Below are 23,451 nucleotides of genomic sequence, written 5' to 3'. Positions count from 1 at the left end.
CGGATTTACATTGGTACCTGTATTTGTATGGATATTATGAATAGACTGGTTATTGTTTATGGTCTGGACTATATGTGTGGATGATCATCTGGCTGCACATGCTTTTATGTGACGTGCTGATGGACTTGTGATCTTTTTTCAACCCATTAAAACTAATTTCAGGCTCTGAAAATGTGAGATTCTGCATTTAAAGCAACACTTTCCACAAACTGCCACCATTAACCCCCTCAGCCTTTTTAAGCCATGCATTACATTTCTTTTTCAAATGTATTTATTGAATAAATACAAAAAAGTACAAAAGTCGCATCCTGTGTCAGATGATCTGCTTTAAAATGAAAGAGAAAAACAAAACAAAAAACACATGAATCCCACTATCTCTTCCAACAACCCATGTCAGTTCCCATGACAGTTCATAATTAGGTAATTTAATAACATGTATCATAAGTAATAATTATGGTACAATGAGACAGGGGGGTCTCTCCTTCCGAGTATTAGGAAGCACCCTCAGGAGTAGCAGTAGGACTATTACTAATAAAAGCGTGCTTCGGGTCCCAAGTTTCAAAGATCCCCTCCTCTCCAACCGTAGACACTGTAAAATGTCATGTATTTAACTATTGTGAGTCGGTGCAGAAACATGTTTCATGCATTACAATTTTAGAAACAAAAAAACCTGGGCTGGATGTTTCATCTTCTGAAAGCAACGCTGATTAATGATGATTTTATCTTTTTTGTTTTTGTATCTTTTCTTTTTCACTTTGAAGAAGACACACTGTACGGCGGCTGTGCTCTTGCTTGTGTACTTGTCTGCAGAAATAAATTGTAAAAAAATATGCAATTTGAAAAGCTTTAATGTATTTGATTAATCTCTTCTACAACTGTATTTACAAAATCTATGCGGAGAGTGTGATGGTCATCTCGTTAAGATGAGTCCCATTAGCAAGCGTTGGCATAGAGGTGCAGGTTGGGTGATACGATGATTACCATGGGATGATTCAAACTTTCTGATATTGTAACATTTACACAGTGGAAGTTATCCCTTTATCACTGTATCTCTGGTTAGAGCAGATTGTGACCGTTGTTGCAAATCAATAGTCAGGACTCGAATTTTGATTATTTTTGCATCAATGTGATGAAATTTGTAAATTTTCCAGAAAGTTACCTTCTCTTATGATGATGTACTAATATCACCATGGAAATTTCAATGTACTGGAACAAAAGTGGGACGTTTCAAGGACAACTTCACCTACTCCTACTATTCTAGTAACACTTGCATTAAAAAAGCGTGCTCTGACAATGAAGTTGTTATTTATGGTATAAATACAGCTGGAGTTTTGACCAGCATCCATGGAGGGCGTTCCCCTTCCTCACTGCACGTATCAGCGTGTATCGTTCCTCTCCTCCTCTTGACGGTGAAAGCCCGTATTCTGCTTTCTCACCAGTTCAGCATAAAGACCACCGTGCTCCAACAGCTCCTCATGACCGCCCTCCTCCTCCACCGTCCCGTCGTTGAGGACATAGATGTGATCGGCCTTCTCCACAACGCTCAGCTTGTTGGATATCAACAGCACGGAGCAGTTATTGGCTTGGTTTAACAGAGCTTGGTGGACCTGTTGAGTACAATCATGGTGGCTTGGTGTTATAGGTGGGAAACAGGAGTAAATAATGAGAGAAATGAGAGGAACTCAGACTAATATCCCACCTGATATTCATTCTCTGTGTCCAAGTCACTGGTGGCGTTGTCCAGTATCAGGATTTTGGGACGTCGGATTAAAGCTCTGGCGATGGCGATGCGCTGCTTCTGACCTCCAGACACCTGGCCTCCCTTCTCTCCAGCATCTGTGTGACATATGTGTTGTCAGTTGTTTTTGCATCTGGAAAGACCACAATGCCAAAGTGCAGTTGACTACAAGAGCACTTCCATCCATCGATCCTCTCACTGCAGTCGGACACGTTTTCAGCAGGTTCACAAAGTCCAATTTCAGACTTTCTGAATACCACATATAATGCAATTTATTATTACCCATTTGTATGAAAGTATGATAGAAAACCAGTGGGGACAATTAGGTTATTTACTATTGAACCCCACTTTTTCTTCCTATGCTTTCCTGCAGTCTGTGACAATAATAGAAAGTAGATGGATAAACCTATTAAAAGGGTTAATGCATTTAAATTACTTTAGGTTTCTGCTAAAACTTCCCCATGATGAAACAGCAAACCTCTTAGGGCGCACTGTCCATCCGTACCGTGGCACGTACCCCAGCCATTTCACTGCTAAAGTCTAGTTTGTTTCACCAGTGTGAGTGCAACCGTACCGCGTCTAGGAGCGGTACGGTTGCCGGCCACGGGGAGTTTGGGAGAGATGGGCTTTTTTAAAGCACGTTTGCACGTGTACGAGCACAAGCCCTACGGCGGTTCTGAGGTCATTTCCTGTGCGCCTGTTGGGACGTAGAAAAAAGAAGGAGGGACCATGCACGGACATTTAAAACAATGGCGGCGAAAGGTTCACGTTGGTGTGATGCGGAGGTGGAGTGTTTACTGCAGATTTGGTCGATGAAAAGATATAAAAACAGTCGACAAGACGCACAAAAACTCAGAGGTCTATGGAAAGATCTGGAAACAAAGCCACGCATCGCCATGACGTCATCAATGCGTGTGACGTGTTACGGCGTGATGACGTATAGGCAGCAAGAAGCATTCTCCGAGGCCCAGGTAGTGTGAGTACAAACGGGCCTGGAGGGGGGGACAAGGACCCTAAAGCGGTACGGACGGAGGCACAGTGTGAGTGCGCCCTTAGTTACTGTAAGTGGCAGTAATTACACTTAAGTCGTTTGTAAATTAAATACTTTTCAATACCTTCTGTGTTTTTTTGTTTTTACAGAAGAAATGAGTTCCAGTTTTTACAGTTAAAATACGTTTCTCTTTCTCTTTCAGTTAAAAAACACACTCAGATTCATTATAATAGATTAGAGTTTGTGGGTCGGACCTGTGTCGTATCCACTTGACAGATCCGTGATGAAGTCGTGGGCGCTCGCCAGCCTCGCAGCCCTGTGCATCTCCTCATCTGAAGCGCCCTCAAAGCCATACTTTATGTTCTCCCGTACAGAGCGAGCAAACAGCACGCAGTCTTGGCTCACCACAGCGATCTGTAAACAGGATGCAGAGGAAACGTCAGTGGCTGTGGAACCGTCACAATGAGAGCAACAGCAGGAGAAAACTAGGAGAAAACAGACAAGTAACGTGTCCTCACAATATCCCTGTGACAGAGAAGTGAGTATAAAGGGACATTTGGAGAAATAAGAGTTGAAGCTTTCGTTGAACTGTGATTCACCTTCCTTAAATCATCATCATTGTGCAGCTGGGGGCTATTTTAGTTTATGGTTTAATTTTTGATCCATGGTCTCAGCGGCAGAATTCATTGTGTATTTGTCATCTTGAGTTTTAGTCCGTTTCTTTGGTACAATGACTTAATGAACTCGGTTGGGTTTTAGTCCTTCACCTGCACAAGCTGTGGTTTATTAGGTCTTTTTTCATGTGTCTGTTAAAATAAAGAGTACAGTCATAGGAGTCTTGAGGGCTGGATAGAAGAGTTCTGCAAACCACCGTCAGCACCCCAAAGGAAAGGTCCCGGACGCCTTGCAGTCTTTACTGTTGTTACATTTTAAGGATATGGGCATTTAAGGTTAAAATATGCTTTTTTCATGCTGAAGAACAGATTTCTCAGTGATATAAGTGACACGTTTTCTGGCATTAAAGGAGCGATACTTTGAAATACTGAGGCTGGGATTGCTGCACACGGCTCTCACAGGAATATATGACATAGCGACATTTTCCCATAGCCACATGCACTAACATGCACTAACATGCACATGAGGCTGGACCGGCTATAAAAAACAAACACAACTCAGATTACAACACACACACAGAGGGAGAGTGACTTCATCCTCTGCTCAGGACGCCGTTACTCCACTGTACCTTTACGAAGCAAAGGTTTGTTTTCTGATATATTAATGTTATGAATGTTGAGTACAGCTCCTGTGACATGATCGACTGGGGAGCGCAGATTAAATTGCTTTAACAACAGCTTAAGTGCACCTTTCCTGTGACTTTATTTGTAAGCTCCTTCTGCCACCTAGTGGCCAAAATCCCCTCATGCAGCTTTAAAAAAGGGGCAGTTTAAATTGTTCTTGTAAAAAAACAAAAACATCTCATCTGGGTACCTTTAAACTCCCATTATTATGCTCACTGCAGGTCAAATTAGATGACAATCAGAGCATGTGCGCGGAGGGGAGCTGTGAGAATTTACGCTCCTGCTCGCTCAACTAGATTTCCCCCCGCTCCGCTCAAACTGCTCCCCACTCACAAAAAGCAGCGTTTTACTTTTGTCAGAGCCGAAGAGAGAAGGAGGGGGCTCTGTCCATCTGCATGTACTGCTGCGTTTTAATAATACAGAGACAGGCTAGGGAACGCTCTGAATTTAAAGGGTGAGCGGTACTGAAGTGAGACATATGGGCGACACTCCAACTTTCCAGAAATACCCTCCGCCCTCCATCAAAAATCCTCCCGTTCGTGCTCTGTTCATCAGCTAAATGCTTAAATAATCAAATATAAAATGGGAAAAAGAACGTCTTGTGACGACCCACCTTGTCATGTAGGTACTGGTCTTGGTAGCTTGTCAGTGGTTTCCCGTCCAGTAGGATCTCCCCTGCTTGGGGCTGGTAAAATCTCTCCAGCAGCTTGACGCAGGTGGACTTCCCGGATCTGTTAAGCCCAACCAGGGCTGTGACTCGGCCTGGCTTTACCTCCAGAGACACGTCCTGGTAGAAGAGAGGGACAGCGTGAACTGGTGAAGAGTTGCGTGCGATGAAGACATTTTAATTTCAAATATAGTGAACGCAAAGGAGATAAACATACATGCATACATGCATACATACACACATACATACATACATACATACAAACATACATACACACACATACATGCATACAAACGTACCTTGAGCACAAGATTGCTTTCGTCTGTCTTTCCAGAATAGGAAAATTGAACTTTTTTGAATTGAACGCGTCCCTCGAGGTTATCTGGGGCCAGAGTGCCGTCTTCGGGTACTTTAGGTTTGCGATCCAAAAATTCAAAGATCTTCTCAGAGGCACCGATTGCTTTCTTCACCGCCGGGTAATATTGCATGACAGCCTGGAAGAGAGGCGGTAGATTGAGACACTTTTTAATTTGACTCAAATAATCAGCGACATAAGAGTCAGCGTTAAGGGAAACAGGTGCAAAGACATAATATTTAATTAATCCTGTTTACTCCCTTCATCTATGCCTGTGACTCACCTCAACAGCAGAAGCGAACTGCAGCTCATAGAGGACGAACGACACCAGGTCCCCGCTGCTAACGTCCCCTCTGGTCACCAGAGTCCCTCCGTAGTACAGAATACACACCTTCAGGGCCATGGTGGTCATCTGGGAGGACATAAACAATAGTTTACACATTAAAGGAACTCCGTTAAATAATAATGTAATATTTATTCCCGGCACTTCAATGAAGATGCAGCTTTGGTACTTGTGAAGAACTGGATTTGGAGTAACTTATGGCTTAAGCATGGCTGTGTTTGGGGTTCTGTTTGACTTGTCTCTTGCCCCACCTCTGCCCATTTGCTTAGAAATCATTGCACACTTAGATCAAGAGTCAACTCACGCTGTTGGCCCAGGTCGAGGTCGCATAGGCTACTGCTTCCTTTCTGTTGAGAGCGTAAGTGTCCTCCAGCCGCTGCCTGTACCTCTCCGTCTCACCGTCCTCGTTGGCAAAACTCCTCACTGTCTTCATGCAGGAGAAGGTCTCTGTGGCCACCTGGTTGGCCTTGGCCAGTGACTCCTGAACCTTTACGGCAATAGTCTGAAACGTGGATACAAATAAACTGATCGTTTACTGAACATGCATGACTGACGGACATGACAGTGTCCAGTGGATCCAACAGTAAACCTGTGGGCCATAAAAACCAAAACAATTAGCTCAAAGTTGCTAAAATGCTCCGTAAAGCTGAGGGGAACGGCATAAATGGGTGATAATTCTCTGTTTGTGGTCACTGTGAGCAACCCCCTTTCACGCCTTTTCATCCATTGCTAATATAAAACATTGATTAGTACACTTTTAAAGATAATGGGACATTTAGAGAAGTCCTCTTTACCTGATGGAAGTATCCGGTGAGCTTGGGTATGACCCAGATGATGGGCAGTCCCATGCAAGTCAGCAGGGACATTTTCCATGACAGGCTCACCATGAAGAAGGTGAGGAAGCCAAAACGCGCCGTGTACCACATCACGAGACTCAGCTTCTCACTCAGCGCCTCGCTCATGTCGTTGGTATCCGTGGTAATGCGGGACACCAGTTCACCTGGGGAAAGAAGCTTTGCATTCACCTTGATGTGTGCATGTGTAACATAAGTGAAGGGAAATGAAGACCCGCTGTACACGCTGACTTTCTTTAAACATGAAGTTGTGCTCAGTCAGTCGTTTGTACAGCGTAGTTTAGTATTTACCAGTGGAAGTGGCCTCGAAGAAAGCAATCTCCTGCTCCAGCACGGCCTTGAAGACGGCTCCCTGCACCGAGGTGTGTATGAGGCTCATGGTGACGTTGTACATGAGGTCACAGAGGAACTCAAGCACAGCACTGAAACAAACAACAGAGGACACGTCACAGTGTAAAGTACCTCAAATAGCACTACTTTACACTTTAACTTTACATTTTAGACGGAAAAGAAATCTTAATAATAACTATTAAATTGAACCATTACATTTGAGTGTGAACAGTAAATGCTTTTGTATAAATTTGTTACTCTGTGTGAAGAATATATATGATGGTGGTTAGCACTGTCGCCTCACAGCGAGAGGGTTCCTGGTTCAAATCTTGGCTGGTGGAGTTTGCATGTTGTCCCCGTGTCTGCGTGGGTTTTCTCCGGGTTCTCCGGTTTCCTCCCACAGTCCAAAGACGTGCAGGTGTTCGGTTCATTGATGACTCTAAATCACCCGTAGGTGTGAATGGTTGTCTGTCTCTGTTCGTCTCTATGTGTCCTGTGATAGACTGGCGTCCTGTCCAGGGTGGACCCCGCCACACGCCCGATGTCAGCTGGGATCGGCTCCAGCCCCCCCGCGACCCCGACAGGGACATCTTCATATGTATGAAGAAAAGTATATAAAGCCAAACTGTGCCACTTCAATAACCTTTTATTGGCTAAACCTCGTTTTGAAACCCTGAACCGAGGCTTCACCAGAGAGATTATGACTGGAAATTAATCTTTCCGAAGAACAAGAGAGAGGATAAAGTTTGGAAGATGGGATTTTCAGATGTTATACAAACGTAGGAGCGGTTAGACTTTAACTTCTTTGTTACTAAAGCGACTTTACCTGGCAATAGTCATTAGAGTCATAGTTCTGATGGCCTCTGCGAAGGCGTCAGGTGCTTCTTCATTTAAGATCCAGTCAGCCACACGACCAGTGTACTGAGGAATGGCCATCTCACCTGCGGTCAGAAGGTCACATTAACACAATATAACATCCATATTATCTTTGGGGACACAGAACCAGAACAGAGTCTTTTCAAGCTTCGCAGTGCTACTGTAGATTAAAAGAGAAATGTCTTAAGGAGCCAGTTGAGGTGGTTCAGGATCATCTAGTAAGGATGAGGCGCCTCCCTAGGGAGGTGTTCCAAGCACGTCCAGCTGGGAGGAGGCCTCGGGGAAGACCCAGGACCAGGTGGAGAGATTAGATCTCCACACTGGCCTGGGAACGCCTCAGGATCCCCCAGTTAGAGCTGGTTAATGTGGCCCAGGAAAGGGAAGTTTGGGGTCCCCTGCTAAAGCTCGTACAAGTGTGCACGCTCGTGCTCGTACATGTGCAAACGTGCTTTACAAAAGCCCACCTCTCCCAAACGGGGAGTGTACCGCTCCTAGGCGCGGTACGGTTGCACTCACATTGGTCAAACAAACTAGACTTTAGCCGTCAAACCTGTTTAGGCACGGTACGGATGGACAGTGTGAGTGCGCCCTAAGTAAATGAAGGTGCTGTCTCACTCACCATAAGAAGAGAGAACCACGAGCAACAGCACAAGAACAAAGCGCCGGGAAAAGGGCTGCATGAACCCGATCAGCCTCTTCAGGGGGGAAGTGGTGTCTTCCTGGGGCTCCTCAGAGGGCGCCCTCGTCCACAGAGAGGAGAAGCATCGACCCAGGGAGAGCGAGAGAGACGACACGTATCGAGTCCAGTAGAGCCACGCCACGAACGTCACAACATAACCCTGTAACACCTGCAGAGCAGATCACAGGTTTAATACACAGATGTGGAAAAATGTGACATGAAATGAATCGTTTAACGTTTCAGGGGATTCTGACGAGTGTTGCTTTCGTCAACGAAAATGATGACAAAATATCTTAGTCAACGAACCTCTATCACGTGACGAAAACTAGACAGACGAAACGAAAATGCTGGGCATGTGACGATGACGAAGACTAAATATATAATGCAATTTCGTTGACGAATAAAAACGAGACGAAATAACGTTGTTTCGTCTCGTTTAGTCACGTTATTACTATTATTATTTTGTAGTTTTCTCCCATTCTCGCGTCTGGGCGACGCCACTTCCTCAATCCCCTTACGTGCATTATTTGGATTCTGAAGCTGCCGCTGCTGTGGGTCATCGTTACCGTTAGATTTAGGGTTAGTGACAGCTAAAGAAACATGAGAACAAAGTGTGACACCAGAAGGGGCTCGTGTTTGAGAGGAAAAGAAGAAACACTTTCATTGCACAGACGTGTAATGAAAGTGTTTCTTCTTCCTTGCTGGCCAAATACTTTCACTAGTTTTGTATTTCACAGAGCAAATCACACTGAACTGAATTTAGCATCAACATAAATTGGATTACTTATTCTAGACTTGTACATGCTGTAAACTAAAGATATCTGCATGGGTTTGGCTAAAAGGAAATGTTGGTTTCCTCAATACTACTAGGTACTTTTATCATATTGATTAAATATAATTTCATCACTGAAAAGAGACTAATATATAGTCTAGTTTTAGTCGACTAAAACTAGACTAGACTAAAAGTAAAACAGGCCAAAAACAACACTAATTCCGACGAGTGTGAGGATGAAAGCAAGAACATTTCTGAAATAGGGGATTTCTCGCTCTCCTCTAACTCGTTTGGTTTTGGTTTCACTCTCGTGTGTGTGTGTTCGAGACTCAACAGAGTAATCAAACAAGATAAACATGACAAGTTCGCTGGGAAAGTTAGACGTTATTTTCTTACAGCAAATGTTCTTATGTTGTTAAATGAGTTGTTTTAAACTTCTTTGTATAAAAAATAAACCAGTAACAGTGGAAGAAGTGATCCGCACAATGTAAAAATACTGCATTAAAAGTTAAAGTTCTGCATGACACATCTATAGTAAAAGTACATTTAAAGTGTAATTCAAACGAAGCATCCGTCCTTTTGGTTTGTATTTGCTAATCGACTTGGCTTTTGTAAAGCACCTCTGCACGAGTACGAGAACGAGCACGAGCACGAGCACGAGGCCTACGGCGGTTCTGAGGTCATTTCCTGTGCGCCTGTTGGGACGTAGAAAAAAGAAGGAGGGACCATGCGCGGACATTTAAAACAATGGCGGTGAAAGGTTCACGTTGGTGTGATGCGGAGGTGGAGTGTTTACTGCAGATTTGGTCGATGAAAAGATTCAAAAACAGTCGACAAGACGCACAAAAACTCCGAGGTCTACGGAAATATCTGGAAACAAAGCCACGCATCGCCATGACGTCATCAATGCGTGTGACGTGTTACGGCGTGATGACGTATAGGCAGCAAGAAGCATTCTCCGAGGCCCAGGTAGTGTGAGTACAAACGGGCCTGGAGGGGGGGACAAGGACCCTAAAGCACGGGGCACGGGACGGAGGCACAGTGGGAGTGCGCCCTAAGGTTTCAAACACATCAGCATAAAAAGCAGCCACGCACCCTTTCCCACGAGTGCCACCCCCACATCTCCTCCACGGCGGACTGCCCGAGCGCCCACAGGAGAGCCGTGTACACCGGGAAGTGGAAGCACAGGACGGCTACGCTCTGGAGCCCCTCCGAGCTGCTCATCCACGGCAGTCTTCCAGGGCAGTTGAGGCTGACGAGGGTGAGGAGGGAAGCTCTGGCTACACCTCCGCCCCACAGGGTGATGAAGGGGTGGGGGAGGAGGAGAGGCGAGAGCTGGGCCAGGCGGATGGCGTGCACCACACACACATCCAGGCACACGAAGAGCACGGGGGAGAAGCAGCTCATTTTCTGCATAATGCACTCGTTCTGCAAGTAAAACAGACAGGGAGGGCATTCAAATACACACACATGTGCTACATATACATCGTTTTTTATTATTTAGATTGTGATTTATTGTCATTTTTTCTTAATTTCCCTTCTTTAACTCTACTTAATAAACTTATTAATTGTTTTTTATCTTAAATTCTCAATGAATGTTTATTTTTACTACTAAAATATATCAATATGTTTATAATTTTTGATTAAATTACATAATTATGGGAGAAATTATAATATTTGATAGGAATATATGAGAAATAAATTGTATTTTGTAAGATACTTGTTAAGTAAAGTTAAAAATCATTTGAGTTAGAAAATAAATAATAATAATAATAAATGAATGAATAAATAAATAAAATACTACTTTTAAAACTAAAATATATTAATATGTTTATAGAATAATAATAAATAATTACTTTAATGATCCAGACAGGGATATTATAATTATTTGAATGCTGTCACCTTTTATATTTTTTTATTAAATTAAATTACTCTTCGGAATTATTATATATATATATTGATAGAAATATATGAGAAATAAATTGTGTTTTGTAGGAAACTTAAGTTAAAGGAAAGATAAAAATCAATTAAGTTTGGAAAATAATTAATAAATAAAGAAGAAATAAAGAAACGAACTGTATTGTATTGTAATTATATTTGTAAGATACTTGAGTTAAAGTAAAGTTAAAAATAATTTGAGTTTGGAAATAAATAATTATAATAATAAATAAATAATTATAATAATAAATAAATAATTATAATAATAAATAAATAGAATCATATAAATGTATGACAACTGTTAACTAACTAACGATGAATTATGGATAAGGGGCAGGATAAATACGTAAGTCTATATTCTTCCTACTACTTTCAATACTAAAATATATCAATATGTTTATAATTTTGATTAAATTACATAATTATGGGAGAAATTATAATATATGTTTTAATGGAAATATGTGAGAAATAAATTGTATTTTGTAAGAGTCTTGTTAAGTAAAGTGAACAATAATTTGAGTTTGGAAAATAAATAATAATAATAATAATAAATAAATAAATATATGAGAAAGAAAATTGTATTTTGTAAGATACTTAAGTTAAAGTAAAGTTAACAATAATTTGAGTTAGGAAAATAAATAATAATAATAATAATAATAAATAAATAAATATATGAGAAAGAAAATCGTATTTTGTAAGATACTTAAGTTAAAGTAAAGTTAAAAATCATTTGAGTTGGCAAAATAAATAATAATAATAATAATAATAAATAAATAAATATATGAGAAAGAAAATCGTATTTTGTAAGATACTTAAGTTAAAGTAAAGTTAAAAATCATTTGAGTTGGCAAAATAAATAATAATAATAATAAAAAATAAATAAAATCATATAAATGTATGACAGAGGGAGCTGTTAACTAACTTACAGTGAATTATGGATAAGGGGATAAATATATGATAAAGTCTTTAATTCTTCCTACTACTTTTAGTACTAAAATATATCAATATGTTTATATTTTTGATTAAATTACATTATTATGGGAGAAATAATAATATATATCTATCTTCCTACTACTTTTAGTTCGTGTTAAAAATAAGAAAATATATGAAAACTATTCATGTATCTGTAAAATTAATATTTTCTGTTTCTTTTTTTTACATATTTGAATTAAAACATTTAAATAAATCAAAAAACAAACATTAAACCCATTTACCTCGTGAGTCACTTTATAAACCAGGCCAATAATCTCTAATCTAATCTGCTGCTTTACTTTCACTTTGCAGCAGATGGTTTTTCTGCAGCACTTTCGTTTTCACCTGCGGGTTTATTTTAAACTCTTTAACCATTAAACTCTTTAACTGTTAAACTCTCCCACAGAAACACCAACGAGTCAACACAACACTCAACATAAGATCAGATAATAAAATGTATCCAAATGCAGCTCGTGTTAATAACATTACAGTTTAATAATTAAAATAAACTTACTTTTCCTGTGGACACACCGCGTCTGATGCTCCTCTGAGGACGTTAACACTTTACCCTAACTGTGTAAAATGGTCAGTTAGAGGAAAGTAAAGTAAATAAAGTAAATATTAAATAGTTTATAGGTAACGTTGGTAGATTAATGTGTCACCGGCTGCACCTTCAAACGTCCACCGCGTTCATTACCGTCAAAGTGAAACCGAAAGTGTGTGTTTGCTCTTGTGTGTGTGTGTGTGTGTGTGTGCGTGTGTGTGTGTGTGTGTGACGCAGAGGCTGACCGAGACAAGCCAGCAGGAAAATACACTTTAGTTTAGTGTTTAGTGTTTTTATTCAAACTCCTGTGTTTATTAAATGCAGTTAAACACAACCATAATGAGTGAGGCGCGGTTTAATATGATAATATATAATAATATATAATAATAATAATAATATACCCGCTGTGACCATGTGCCATCTATAAACGGGCCAGCAGCGACACCCCGCGGCGAGGACATGGAACTGCATCAGCACATTTATAATATCAGCCCTGGAACATTTACTTTATTTTATTTTTTATATTTTATTTTGTTACAGCACATTTATCATATCAGTCCAAGAACATTTACTTTATTTTTATTTTTTTATTTTTTATTTTGTTACAGCACATTTATAATATCAGTCCAAGAACATTTACTTTATTTTATTATTTTTTTATTTTTTATTTTGTTACAGCACATTTATATATTATATATGGGACATTTATTTTATTATTTTTTATTTATTTTATTTAGTAAATTTATTGAACGTATTATTTATTATTTTTAAATATTTTTTATTGTTTTAGTTTTCTGTTTTAATTTAATTTACATATTCTAAATACATATTTACATCAATTCAACACAAAATAAAACTTAGAAGCAATAAAACAATTAATAAAGTGATGTTAAAATAAAACAATTACAAAATAAAAACGTATAACCGATAAATAAATGAATAAATACAATTGTTAAAATAATGTGTACATGTTAAAATACAAAATTAAATGTATAAACAATAATATTAAATAAATAAAATGATGTTAAAATAATACAAACACAAAATAAAGCTTATTAGCAATAAAATAAATAAATAAAATCATGTTAAAATAATATGTGTTACATGTTAAAATAATACAAACACAAAATAAAAACTTATAAGCAATAAATAAATAAACCGTAAATAATAAATAAATCACATTTATTCATGTAAAATTAACTTCTCACTGAAAAAAAGGTAATTTGGGATAATTAAGATCTGAACTGAACATGTTCTGTTTATTGCTATTTATCGTTAATTCAATCCAATTCAATTTTATTTATAGTTATTTATTTATAGTAGGGGCGGCTGTGGCTTGGTGGCAGAGTGGGTCGTCCTCTGATCGAGAGATTGGTGGTTCGATTCCCACCTCCCCCGTTCCACATGTCGAAGTGTCCTTGAGCAAGACACTGAACCCCTGAATTGCTCCCCGTGCTGCGCATGGGTGTGTAAATGTGGTGTGAATGGTCACATTAGATGGTCTGTAGATGTCCACTGCCATCAGTGTGAATGTCTGTGTGAACGGGTGAATGTGACAAACACTGTGAAAGCGCCTTGAATAGTCAGATGACTAGAAAGGCGCTTTATAAGTACAAGTCCATTTCATTTACCACAGTGCCAAATCCTAACCAAAGTTATCTGAGGACCCTTCACAGAGCAGGTTCAGACCACACTCTGTGACTTATTTAAGGTTTAAGGCGAGTGACGGACACTTTGAACCCCTGGCAGCTTCCTTCCTTCCTTCCTCTGCTTTCATGTTTTAAAGACGGGATAAGAAAAGATGTTTGAAACCTGCCATAAATAACGTGCACTCAGCATTTCCTTTCTTATATATTTAAATAAATATATATAGTGACAGGGGGGTTTCTTTCTGCTGAGTACTTGAACCCTTTGTGCACATTTTGCTGTTAATGCTCCTGTATTTGTATTTAAGTGGGTTTTGTTGTTTACAGGAGTTTTACTGTGATGGAACATTTTGAGATGAATGTATTTAAACTTTGACTTAAGAAAATGAACTGGATACGTCTTTAACAAGTACTGATAATAATCAAACTAAGACATTTAAATAGGAAAAAGGTATTATTATATTATTATTAATATTGTTAAATTATATTATTATTATTGCTGTTATTAAGTACTGATAATAATCAAACTAAGACATTTAAATAGGAAAAAAACATATTATTATTATTATTACATTATATTATTATTGCTGTTATTAAGTACTGATAATAATCAAACTAAGACATTTAAATAGGAAAAAAACATATAATTATTATTATTACATTATATTATTATTGCTGTTATTAAGTACTAATAATAATAAAACTAAGACATTTAAATAGGAAAAAAACATATAATTATTATTATTACATTATATTATTATTGCTGTTATTAAGTACTAATAATAATAAAACTAAGACATTTAAATAGGAAAAAAACATATTATTATTATTATTACATTATATTATTATTGCTGTTATTAAGTACTGATAATAATCAAACTAAGACATTTAAATAGGAAAAAAACATATAATTATTATTATTACATTATATTATTATTGCTGTTATTAAGTACTGATAATAATCAAACTAAGACATTTAAATAGGAAAAAAACATATTATTATTATTATTACATTATATTATTATTGCTGTTATTAAGTACTGATAATAATCAAACTAAGACATTTAAATAGGAAAAGGGCATTATTATATTATTATTATTGCTGTTTTGTTAGTGTTGTAATTATTTTTAATATTGCTATTATTTAGAACTGATAATAATAATAAAACAATGACAGAGGCCATTCAGTATTCTGTGGTATCTGAATACTTCTTAAACTAAGACATTTAAATATTATTATGATTATCATCATATGGTTATTCTTAGATTATCATTGCTGTTATTATTATTGTTAGTGTATTATAATTATATTATATCACTATTATTATTATTTGTGTTATTATTTCTGTTATTATTAATATAGTTTTGTTATTATTGGTGTATTATTATTATTATTATGTTATTTTATTGAAAGTTTTTTATAGGTATTATTATTATATGATATACTATTAGTAGTATTATTATTGCTGTTATCAATGTTGTTTGTTATTATTATTATTATTAGTTTATTACTATTTTATGATTATTATTGTAGTTTTATTGAAAGTATTTTATTTAAGTATTTTTAATTATTATTATTATTATTATTATTGTATGATACATTATTAGTAGTATTATTGCTGTTATTATTATTATTTGTGTTAATATTTTATGATTATAATTAAGATTATTATAGATACTATTGCATTTATTATTGTTGTTATGATATTAATATTATTCAATTATTTTGATTATTATTATTACTACCCTAATTTTTTTTAATAATCAATATTATTATTATTATTATTATAGATACTAACGCAGTTGTTATTATTATTGTTATATTAATATTATTGAATTATTTTGATTATCATTACTACTCCTATTTTTTATTTTATCAACATTTAAATTTTTTATTAATATTTTTGATAATATTATTTTATTATTAATAAAGATACTATTGCAGTTGTTATTATTATTGTTATTGTATTCATATTATAGAATGATTTTGATTATTATTATTATTACTACTTTAATTTTTATTTGTTCTTTATTTTATCAACATTATTATTTGATTATTAATAAAGCTACTATTGCAGTTATTGTCATTTTTAAAATCTATTTATCTTTTAAATCAACTCTCCCACTCTACCGTGACTGTACTGCGCATGCGCGGACATGGCAGCGGCCAGGGGGACGCTCCTGCTCGGGTCCTGCAGCTGAGACCTCTCCCGAAACAACCGTCATCCACCGACAGCTGCTGTGTTCACGGTCACAGTCATGACGCAGTGACGGGCCGGCGGCGCGGACACCTGCGACCGGGTCTGGATGGAGCCGACGGGGCTACGGGACGTTTTCAAATGCATCACACTGTGTAAGCAAAGCCCCAAATATGCGTCAATTTAAAGGTTTGTTAGTGGAAATGAACTTTAGAGGAGGTTTTGTAGGATTTAGGTCCAAGTGAAGTTCTGTGAACCCCCACTGTGAGCACGTTACAGCCGTTCCTGTGCGCGTCAGGCCTGTGACGCCTACTTAAGCTGCAAAACATCTGGATTTAGACTCATGGCTGTGGTGTTTAACGTTTTAACCGTATGTTGCATGATGCGAAACACTCCCAGCAACTTGTTTGTGTTGTTTTAGCCATCGCAGCAATGGAGGATGTGGGTCTCCATCCCAAACCGGGCACTGACCCCCCAGTTCACAGACCCACAGTCACTGAGGGGGCCTTTGGGCTGCACCACCACATCCCATCAGGTGTGTATGAGCTCACTCTCTCTCTATCTCTATCTACACACACACACTTCAATAATTCGATAATGCCCTGGGTCTTCCCCGAGGCCTCCTCCCAGCTGGACGTGCCTGGAACACCTCCCTAGGGAGGCGCCCAGGGTTCATCCTTACCAGATGATCCTGAACCACCTCAACTGGCTCCTTTCAACGCAAAGGAGCAGCGGCTCTACTCCGAGTTCCTCACGGATGCTGAACTTCTCCCCCTCTCTCTAAGGGAGACTCCAGCCCCCCTCCTGAGGAAACACATTTCACACGCTTGTGCCCGCGACCTGGTTCTTTGGGTCCTGACCCAGCTTTCATGACCACAGGTGAGGGTAGGAACCAGGACTGAGCTGTAGATCCAGAGCTTTGCCTTCCTCAGCTCTCTTTTCGTCACAACGGTGCGGTAGAGCGACTGCAGCTCCGCCCCCGCTGCTCCGATTCTCCGGCCGAACTCACGCTCCATCGTCCCCTCACTCGTGAACATGATCCCGCCAGTGTTAGCGTACATCATGACACACGCTTACCCTGGGAACAGTGTCAGGAACGGTGTCTCTCTGTAAGCAAACACAGGCGTTATTTACACGTCTTAACAAGGGGATACGTGTGTGTGTGTGTGTGTTGTCTCATCCAGACCACCTGCACGTCACTGATGCGAGCAGGAAATCTGACACGCACAAAGATGGAGCGTCCAGGAAAAGGAGCCACTCTGTGACGGGAGCAGAGCCACAGACGATCCTCCAGTTCCCTCTGCAGAGCGGTGGTCCTCCGGGTGCTGACACCAGTAAGTCGCGTATACAGTCGATTTAAACACTACACCCTGATGTTGAAAAGGGTTTTCCAGTCTGCAGGTGTTAAAGAATGGGTTGCCAGGTTGTATTTAACTGCGAGCTATATGTGCAGTTGGATGCAGTTGGAGTCTTTTATTACTTTTTTTACACTTAATTCACATAAATCTCTGTGCATTAATATGAATCCCTGTGTGATCTGATATCTGGTCTTAATCTGGATCTGGAACAAACACGTCTGTATGCAACCCACCTAGATGTACCTGATTTTGTATATATTTTGGATTTGCACCTCATTGTTATTGTTATCCTAGGTGACCCACACTGATGCTGAATAACCCCCCCCCCCAAAAAAAAAAAATAGCGAGGGAAAATAGTGTTTCGTCCACATATTGATTTGCTTTCACATGATGGTGGCTTACCTGTATGCTTGATATGTGGTGAGCTTTAGCAAACAACCACAGTTTTATGAAGGGCAATAATAGGAATAAAATGTCAACAGTAACTATGTATAAACCTTTATAAGCTGTGACATCAAATCTGTTTTGCAGCTCCAGACACATGTTATCCGGTGGAAGACGGGTCAAAATGGCTCTTTTGATAGTAAAGGTTGCAGATCCCTGTCTTAGACTCTGCAACTCCTGCACAACAATTCCCCTCAGGATAAACACTCATCTTGAGACTCAAGGATTCTCATTTTAAATGGTCTTAAAAAACATAAACTACACAAATTATGATAAAACAGATTAAGATGCATCAATGTCACAATAACTAGGACGTATACTTGTTTATCTGTAATAACTGGAATCTATATAAATATTCTCATCTCATCTTCATCCTCTTATCCGGGGTCGGGTCTCAGGGGCAGCAGCTTTAACAGGGGACCCCAAACTTCCCTTTCCCGGGCCACATTAACCAGCTCTAACTGGGGCATCCTGAGGCGTTCCCAGGCCAGTGTGGAGATCTAATCTCTCCACCTGGTCCTGGGTCTTCCCCGAGGCCTCCTCCCAGCTGGACGTGCCTGGAACACCTCCCTAGGGAGGCGCCCAGGGTTCATCCTTACCAGATGATCCTGAACCACCTCAACTGGCTCCTTTTAACGCAAAGGAGCAGCGGCTCTACTCCGAGTTCCTCACGGATGCTGAACTTCTCCCCCTCTCTCTAAGGGAGACTCCAGACCCCCTCCTGAGAAAACACATTTCAGCCGCTTGGACCCGCGACCTCGTTCTTTCGGTCATGTCATATAAATATTCTATTTTCATTCAAACCTGAGCAGCAATGAGTTACTTTTCAAAATAAAACAGGAAATTCACAAGACAAAAAACCCAAAGACAGGACAGACCTCACCGCGCGTGACAATTCTCTTGCAAGGTGTCGATGTGTTGACAAATGGCTTTTTATTTTAGGCAGAAAGGAGAAAAAGATTCTATAAAACACTATAATTAATTTATATATTCACATTCAAGTTTGTCAAATTCAAGAGGAGTATCCTGTCTTCCCGTGTGCTGCTGCAGTTCTTAACAGCACCTTGGATTATCCTTGTTTGTTGTATTATTTTGTGTTTGATGAACCAAATATGTCATTTCCAGCTGAGCTTATGAATTTGAGTCCACTGCCTCCGATGAATAATCCAATTTTGTTTTATTTTCATCAGCGCTGCTTCACACAGCTGCCAAAAACGGAAACACTAACATGGATACGTCGGGGGCCGGCAGCAAAAGACGCAAAGCAAAAGTCGGAGATCCGTCGAAGTGGAAGCAAAACACGCAGAAACAGCTGAGGATGGAGGGTAAATCGTACGTGAGCAAACGCAAACGAGACGGCGAGGTCGTGACAAAGCAGCCGAGAGCAGTCGGGCCGCGGTGCAACTCGAATGCGTGCAAAAGGGCGTCGAACCGGCTCTGCAATGAAATCGACGAGGAGGCCAGGAGGAAGGTGTTTGATGACTTCTGGCAGCGCTTGAACTGGGCTCAGAGGAAACTCTATGTGGCGGAGCAAGTGGACCGCGACCCCGTGGAAAGGTCCCGGGTGGTGGGGTCTCAGTCCAGAAGGTCGGTTTCGCTCCGTTATCACCTGATGGTGGACGGCAGGAGGAAACAGGTGTGTAAGAACATGTTCCTGTCCACCCTGGGGATCGGAGAGTGGTCCGTGCTCAGCTGGACGCAGAAAGGAGCGACAACAAAGAACGAATTGAACGAAGACCACTTAGAAAAGAGGCGGGCGGTCCCTCGGTGTCCTCTACGGCACCCTGCTTCCTCTGCAGAAGAGACCCACGGTGAGTGTCTTCAGTCTTTGTTCACCTCCTTCTCAAGATCGTTGTAAGGAAACAACTGATTTATCGCTTAGTCGACAACACGTGATAATCGATTAACCCTAGCAAACATTTTCAGGTTCCAACTCCGCAAATTAATGTTTTTAAGCTGCTTGAACAGAAACAACCAACTTCCAGACTTCACCCTGGACTGTTACACTTTTTTTATATTCTATAGATTCAATTATAAAATCATTTAACGGGAAAATAATCAACACATTAATAGAGTGCTGCAGGGATGAGTCCTAAAACACAGAAATTAGATTTTTGTTGTTGTTAGATGCCTGAAATAACATCTGGGATTAACATTAACTTTTGTTCTACGACATAAAATATGTCAGTAAATATCTTTTGTGTCCAAACGAAATTAGTTGGAAGCTGATGGTGACGCTGAAGTCATCACGTTCGCTTTTTACCTCTTACGCTTCATTCATTCATTCATCTTCAATTGCTTGTCCCTGTCGGGGTCGCGGAGGGGCTGGAGCCTATCCCAGCTGACATCGGGCGTGAGGCGGGGTCCACCCTGGACAGGACGCCAGTCTATCACAGGACACATAGAGACGAACAGAGACAGACAACCATTCACACCTACGGGTGATTTAGAGTCATCAATGAACCGAACACCTGCACGTCTTTGGACTGTGGGAGGAAACCGGAGAACCCGGAGAAAACCCACGCAGACACGGGGACAACATGCAAACTCCACACAGAAGGGCCCCAGCCGGGATTTAAACCGGGAACCCTCTCGCTGTGAGGTGACAGTGCTAACCAACCACCACACACAATAATCCAAAATGGAAAAATCTCTTTGGCTTTTTTAAAATTATTTTTTTGGCAGCCTTTTTTTATTAGATCAGACTGACAGGAAATGGGGTGAGAGAGAGAGGGGGGGAGACATGCAGCAAAGGGTCGCAGGTCAGAGTCGAACCCATGGCCGCTGCCTCGAGGACGTTCAGCCTCTTTACATGGGGCGACTGCTCTAACCACTGTTCCACAGGCCCCTCCTCTCTTTGGCTTTGTGTCAAGTGGACCGGGGCGATGCTAACTTCCCGATTGGATTCCCGAGTGCTGTATAGACAATGAGAATAACTAGTTAGTTGCCGCCCTGCTTATTGCACTAATGTAAACATAAGTAACATCAAAGTGTATGACAGTAATACCTCACACATTTCCCTGTTTTTTTTCAGAACGAGCGAAAGCCACTGACGAAGACAAGTCGCCAGAACCTGAGGCGTCATCCAGGAAAAAGGCCCGAGTTGCCAAGCCGCTAACGTGGAAGCAAAATCGACAGAAGCAACTTCGGATGGAGGGCAAAGCGTACGTCAGCAAGCGGAAGAAAGACGGCACGACCATCACTAAAGGTCAGAGGACGATGGGATCGGGGTGCACGTCCGGCGCTTGCAAAAAGGCGTCCAACCGCTTCTGTGCTGACTTCAGTGAAGACACGAGGAACGAGTTGTTCCGCAGCTTCTGGCAGTGTATGAACTGGACTCAGAGAAAGATTTACGTGTCCGGATTAGTCGACTGTGACCCGGTGGAAAGAACCCGAGCGCCGTGGACTCAGTCGAGAAGGTCCGTCTCCATGCGGTATCATTTGATTGCCGACGGTGAGAGAAAACAAGTTTGCAAAAAGATGTTCCTCTCCACTTTGGGGATCGGAGAGTGGTCGGTGCTTAACTGGGCGCAAAACGCATCCGAGCAAGACGACTCAGAGGAAACCACCAAGAAGCAAACACAGAGGAAGTCCCGTAAAGCGTCAGAGCACGTGGTCCTGAACGAGTTCCTCGAGAGCTTACCCAAAGTTTCCTCGTACTGCTGCGGGACGTCCGTCTCCAAGCGGTACCTGGAGCCGGTCTTCTCCAACATGTCCGAGGTGTACAGGCACTACTACAGCCACTGCGCGGAGAAGAAGACGCCGCCTCTCTCCCGGCAGGTTTTCTGCGCCGTGTTCAAAAAGATGGATTTGGGATTGTGCGACTCCAAACGGGACCAAGGGTGTTCTTTCGGTGCTACTGGGAACTTGTTTAATGAGCTTTGGGAGGAATACTGTTTGGAAAGAGGAGCTCCAGGACCACAAGCATAGAAAGCGGGTAACCAGTAGAGAGGGGACGAAGCACATAAGTCGTTTTTGCGTTCATTACTTACAGCACGGTCATATTCACGTTATGGAGAGTTTGATTCCAAGACTCTGTCGACATGTTTCATTAAATCCTGTCAAGCATCGACTGTGCGATCTGAAGCAGTATGGACGTAACGCAGCTGTTGCACTTAAGTGGAACTATTCAAAACTCCATTGATTTGGGGTTTTTTTGTGTTGTTGTTCCTTAAAATGTAAGTTATGAGATTCTTTTTCATCAATCATCATGTTTAGGGTGCACTCACACTGTCCTTCCGCACCGGGCCAAGACAGGTTTTTGGGGTAAATCCTAGTGCGTTTGACCAGTGTGAGTGCAACCGCTCCGCACCTAGCTGCGGCCAGCTGGCCGTCCACGGCCCGTCTGAGAGAGGTGGGCTTTTGTAAAGCACGTTTGCACATGTACGAGCACGAGCGTGCGCACGTGTACGAGCATGATGCCTAGGGCAGCTCTCATGTCATTTATGTGCGCCTGTTCAGACATAGAAAAAAAAGGCTGACCATGAACGGACATTTAACAACAACAACAATGGCGGCGAAAGGTTCACGTTGGTGTGATGCGGAGGTGGAGTGTTTACTGCAGATTTGGTCGATGAAAAGATTCAAAAACAGTCGACAAGACGCACAACAACTCCGAGGTCTACAGAAAGATCTGGAAACAAAGCCACACATCGCCATGACGTCATCAATGCGTGTGACGTGTTACGGTGTGATGACGTATAGGCAGCAAGAAGCATTCTCCGAGGCCCAGGTAGTGTGGGTACAAACGGGCCTGGAGGGGGGGACAAGGACCCTAAAGCCCAGGGCACGGTGCGGAAGGACAGTGTGAGTGCGGCCTTAGTTCAAGACTGAAACAAAAGTGTCATAATGTGTAAAAAAATACTAAAACAGATTCATTTCAATAAGATTCATGTGAAAGTTCAAAGGACTCACGACCCTGCAAACTTCTCAAGTTGTTGGTTCTTATTTATTTCATGCTGTGTTCGACAAAGAGCCATTTGGGCTCTGGGTTCTTTTGTGGATTATATAAGAACAGACTTCTTTTTGGGTCGAGTTTTGTGTTTCGGACTCAGCAGCCGGACAAAACAGGTTCTTTGTAAAGGTCAAACTCAAACCGCGCCGTCCCCTCACACCCTGTGGCTTTTTACACATTAAAATAACGTCTCTTCTAACAGCTCATATGCCCCATACTGTGTTTTTTTTCAAAGTTGAGAGCCACAAATACACACACACACACACACACACTGACTCACGCACGTACGGTCGTCACCCTCCCATTCTTCTCCACACAGTGGCAGGAAGTTGTCCAGATATCCGCAGGGCCTCTGCAAAAAAAGAGAGCGAGTGAACAAAGTGGGCTGGGTGGTGGAAGGTGTTGGTGGTTGGTGGTTGGTGGTGGTGGTGGTGGTGATGGGATTGAGCAGCTTCACTCGAGAGTCACATTGTGAACAGCAGGACAACAGCAAC

At 40.8% G+C, this 23,451-nt stretch overlaps 2 protein-coding genes across 3 annotated transcripts; one reads left to right on the top strand and one right to left on the bottom strand.

Annotated features, from left to right (window-relative positions):
• Positions 1-309: 309 nt before the first annotated feature.
• On the bottom strand, positions 310-12,518 carry tap1 (transporter 1, ATP-binding cassette, sub-family B (MDR/TAP)). 2 transcript variants are annotated; one of them, XM_083917990.1, is made up of 14 exons: positions 12,476-12,518; positions 12,328-12,386; positions 9,999-10,331; positions 8,072-8,300; positions 7,403-7,517; positions 6,538-6,668; positions 6,187-6,392; positions 5,697-5,894; positions 5,333-5,461; positions 4,994-5,188; positions 4,641-4,814; positions 2,984-3,143; positions 1,700-1,836; positions 310-1,607 (listed from the first exon to the last, which is right to left on the bottom strand). In XM_083917990.1, the coding sequence occupies exons 3-14, from the start codon at positions 10,317-10,319 to the stop codon at positions 1,377-1,379; spliced, it is 2,226 nt and encodes a 741-aa protein (XP_083774116.1). In that variant the 5' UTR covers positions 10,320-10,331; positions 12,328-12,386; positions 12,476-12,518; the 3' UTR covers positions 310-1,376. The 2 variants fall into 2 exon arrangements, with proteins under 2 accessions (XP_083774116.1, XP_083774115.1); XM_083917989.1 differs by having other exon boundaries at positions 12,328-12,506.
• Positions 12,519-16,179: 3,661 nt separating this feature from the next.
• On the top strand, positions 16,180-23,058 carry LOC310950673 (uncharacterized protein). Its single transcript, XM_083918606.1, has 5 exons — positions 16,180-16,356; positions 16,623-16,736; positions 17,386-17,535; positions 19,194-19,814; positions 21,038-23,058. The coding sequence occupies exons 1-5, from the start codon at positions 16,311-16,313 to the stop codon at positions 21,931-21,933; spliced, it is 1,827 nt and encodes a 608-aa protein (XP_083774732.1). The 5' UTR covers positions 16,180-16,310; the 3' UTR covers positions 21,934-23,058.
• The last annotated feature ends 393 nt before the right edge of the window (positions 23,059-23,451 follow it).

This window comes from Echiichthys vipera (genome assembly GCF_963691815.1).
Source record: "Echiichthys vipera genome assembly, chromosome: 8".
Taxonomy (NCBI): domain Eukaryota; kingdom Metazoa; phylum Chordata; class Actinopteri; order Perciformes; family Trachinidae; genus Echiichthys; species Echiichthys vipera.
This window is presented reverse-complemented; position numbering and strand designations above follow the sequence as displayed.

Excerpts from the sequence above, each read along its gene's own strand:
- LOC310950673 (XM_083918606.1), top strand. The coding sequence starts at position 16,311 with ATGGAGCCGACGGGGCTACGGGACGTTTTCAAATGCATCACACTGT. Across the intron at positions 16,357-16,622 it reads TTTCAAATGCATCACACTGT|CCATCGCAGCAATGGAGGAT; the intron begins GTAAGCAAAGCC and ends GTGTTGTTTTAG. Across the intron at positions 19,815-21,037 it reads CTCTGCAGAAGAGACCCACG|AACGAGCGAAAGCCACTGAC; the intron begins GTGAGTGTCTTC and ends GTTTTTTTTCAG.
- tap1 (XM_083917990.1), bottom strand. The coding sequence starts at position 10,319 with ATGCAGAAAATGAGCTGCTTCTCCCCCGTGCTCTTCGTGTGCCTGGAT. Across the intron at positions 1,837-2,983 it reads GTCAAGTGGATACGACACAG|ATGCTGGAGAGAAGGGAGGC; the intron begins GTCCGACCCACA and ends TATGTCACACAG. Across the intron at positions 1,608-1,699 it reads ACACAGAGAATGAATATCAG|GTCCACCAAGCTCTGTTAAA; the intron begins GTGGGATATTAG and ends TGTACTCAACAG.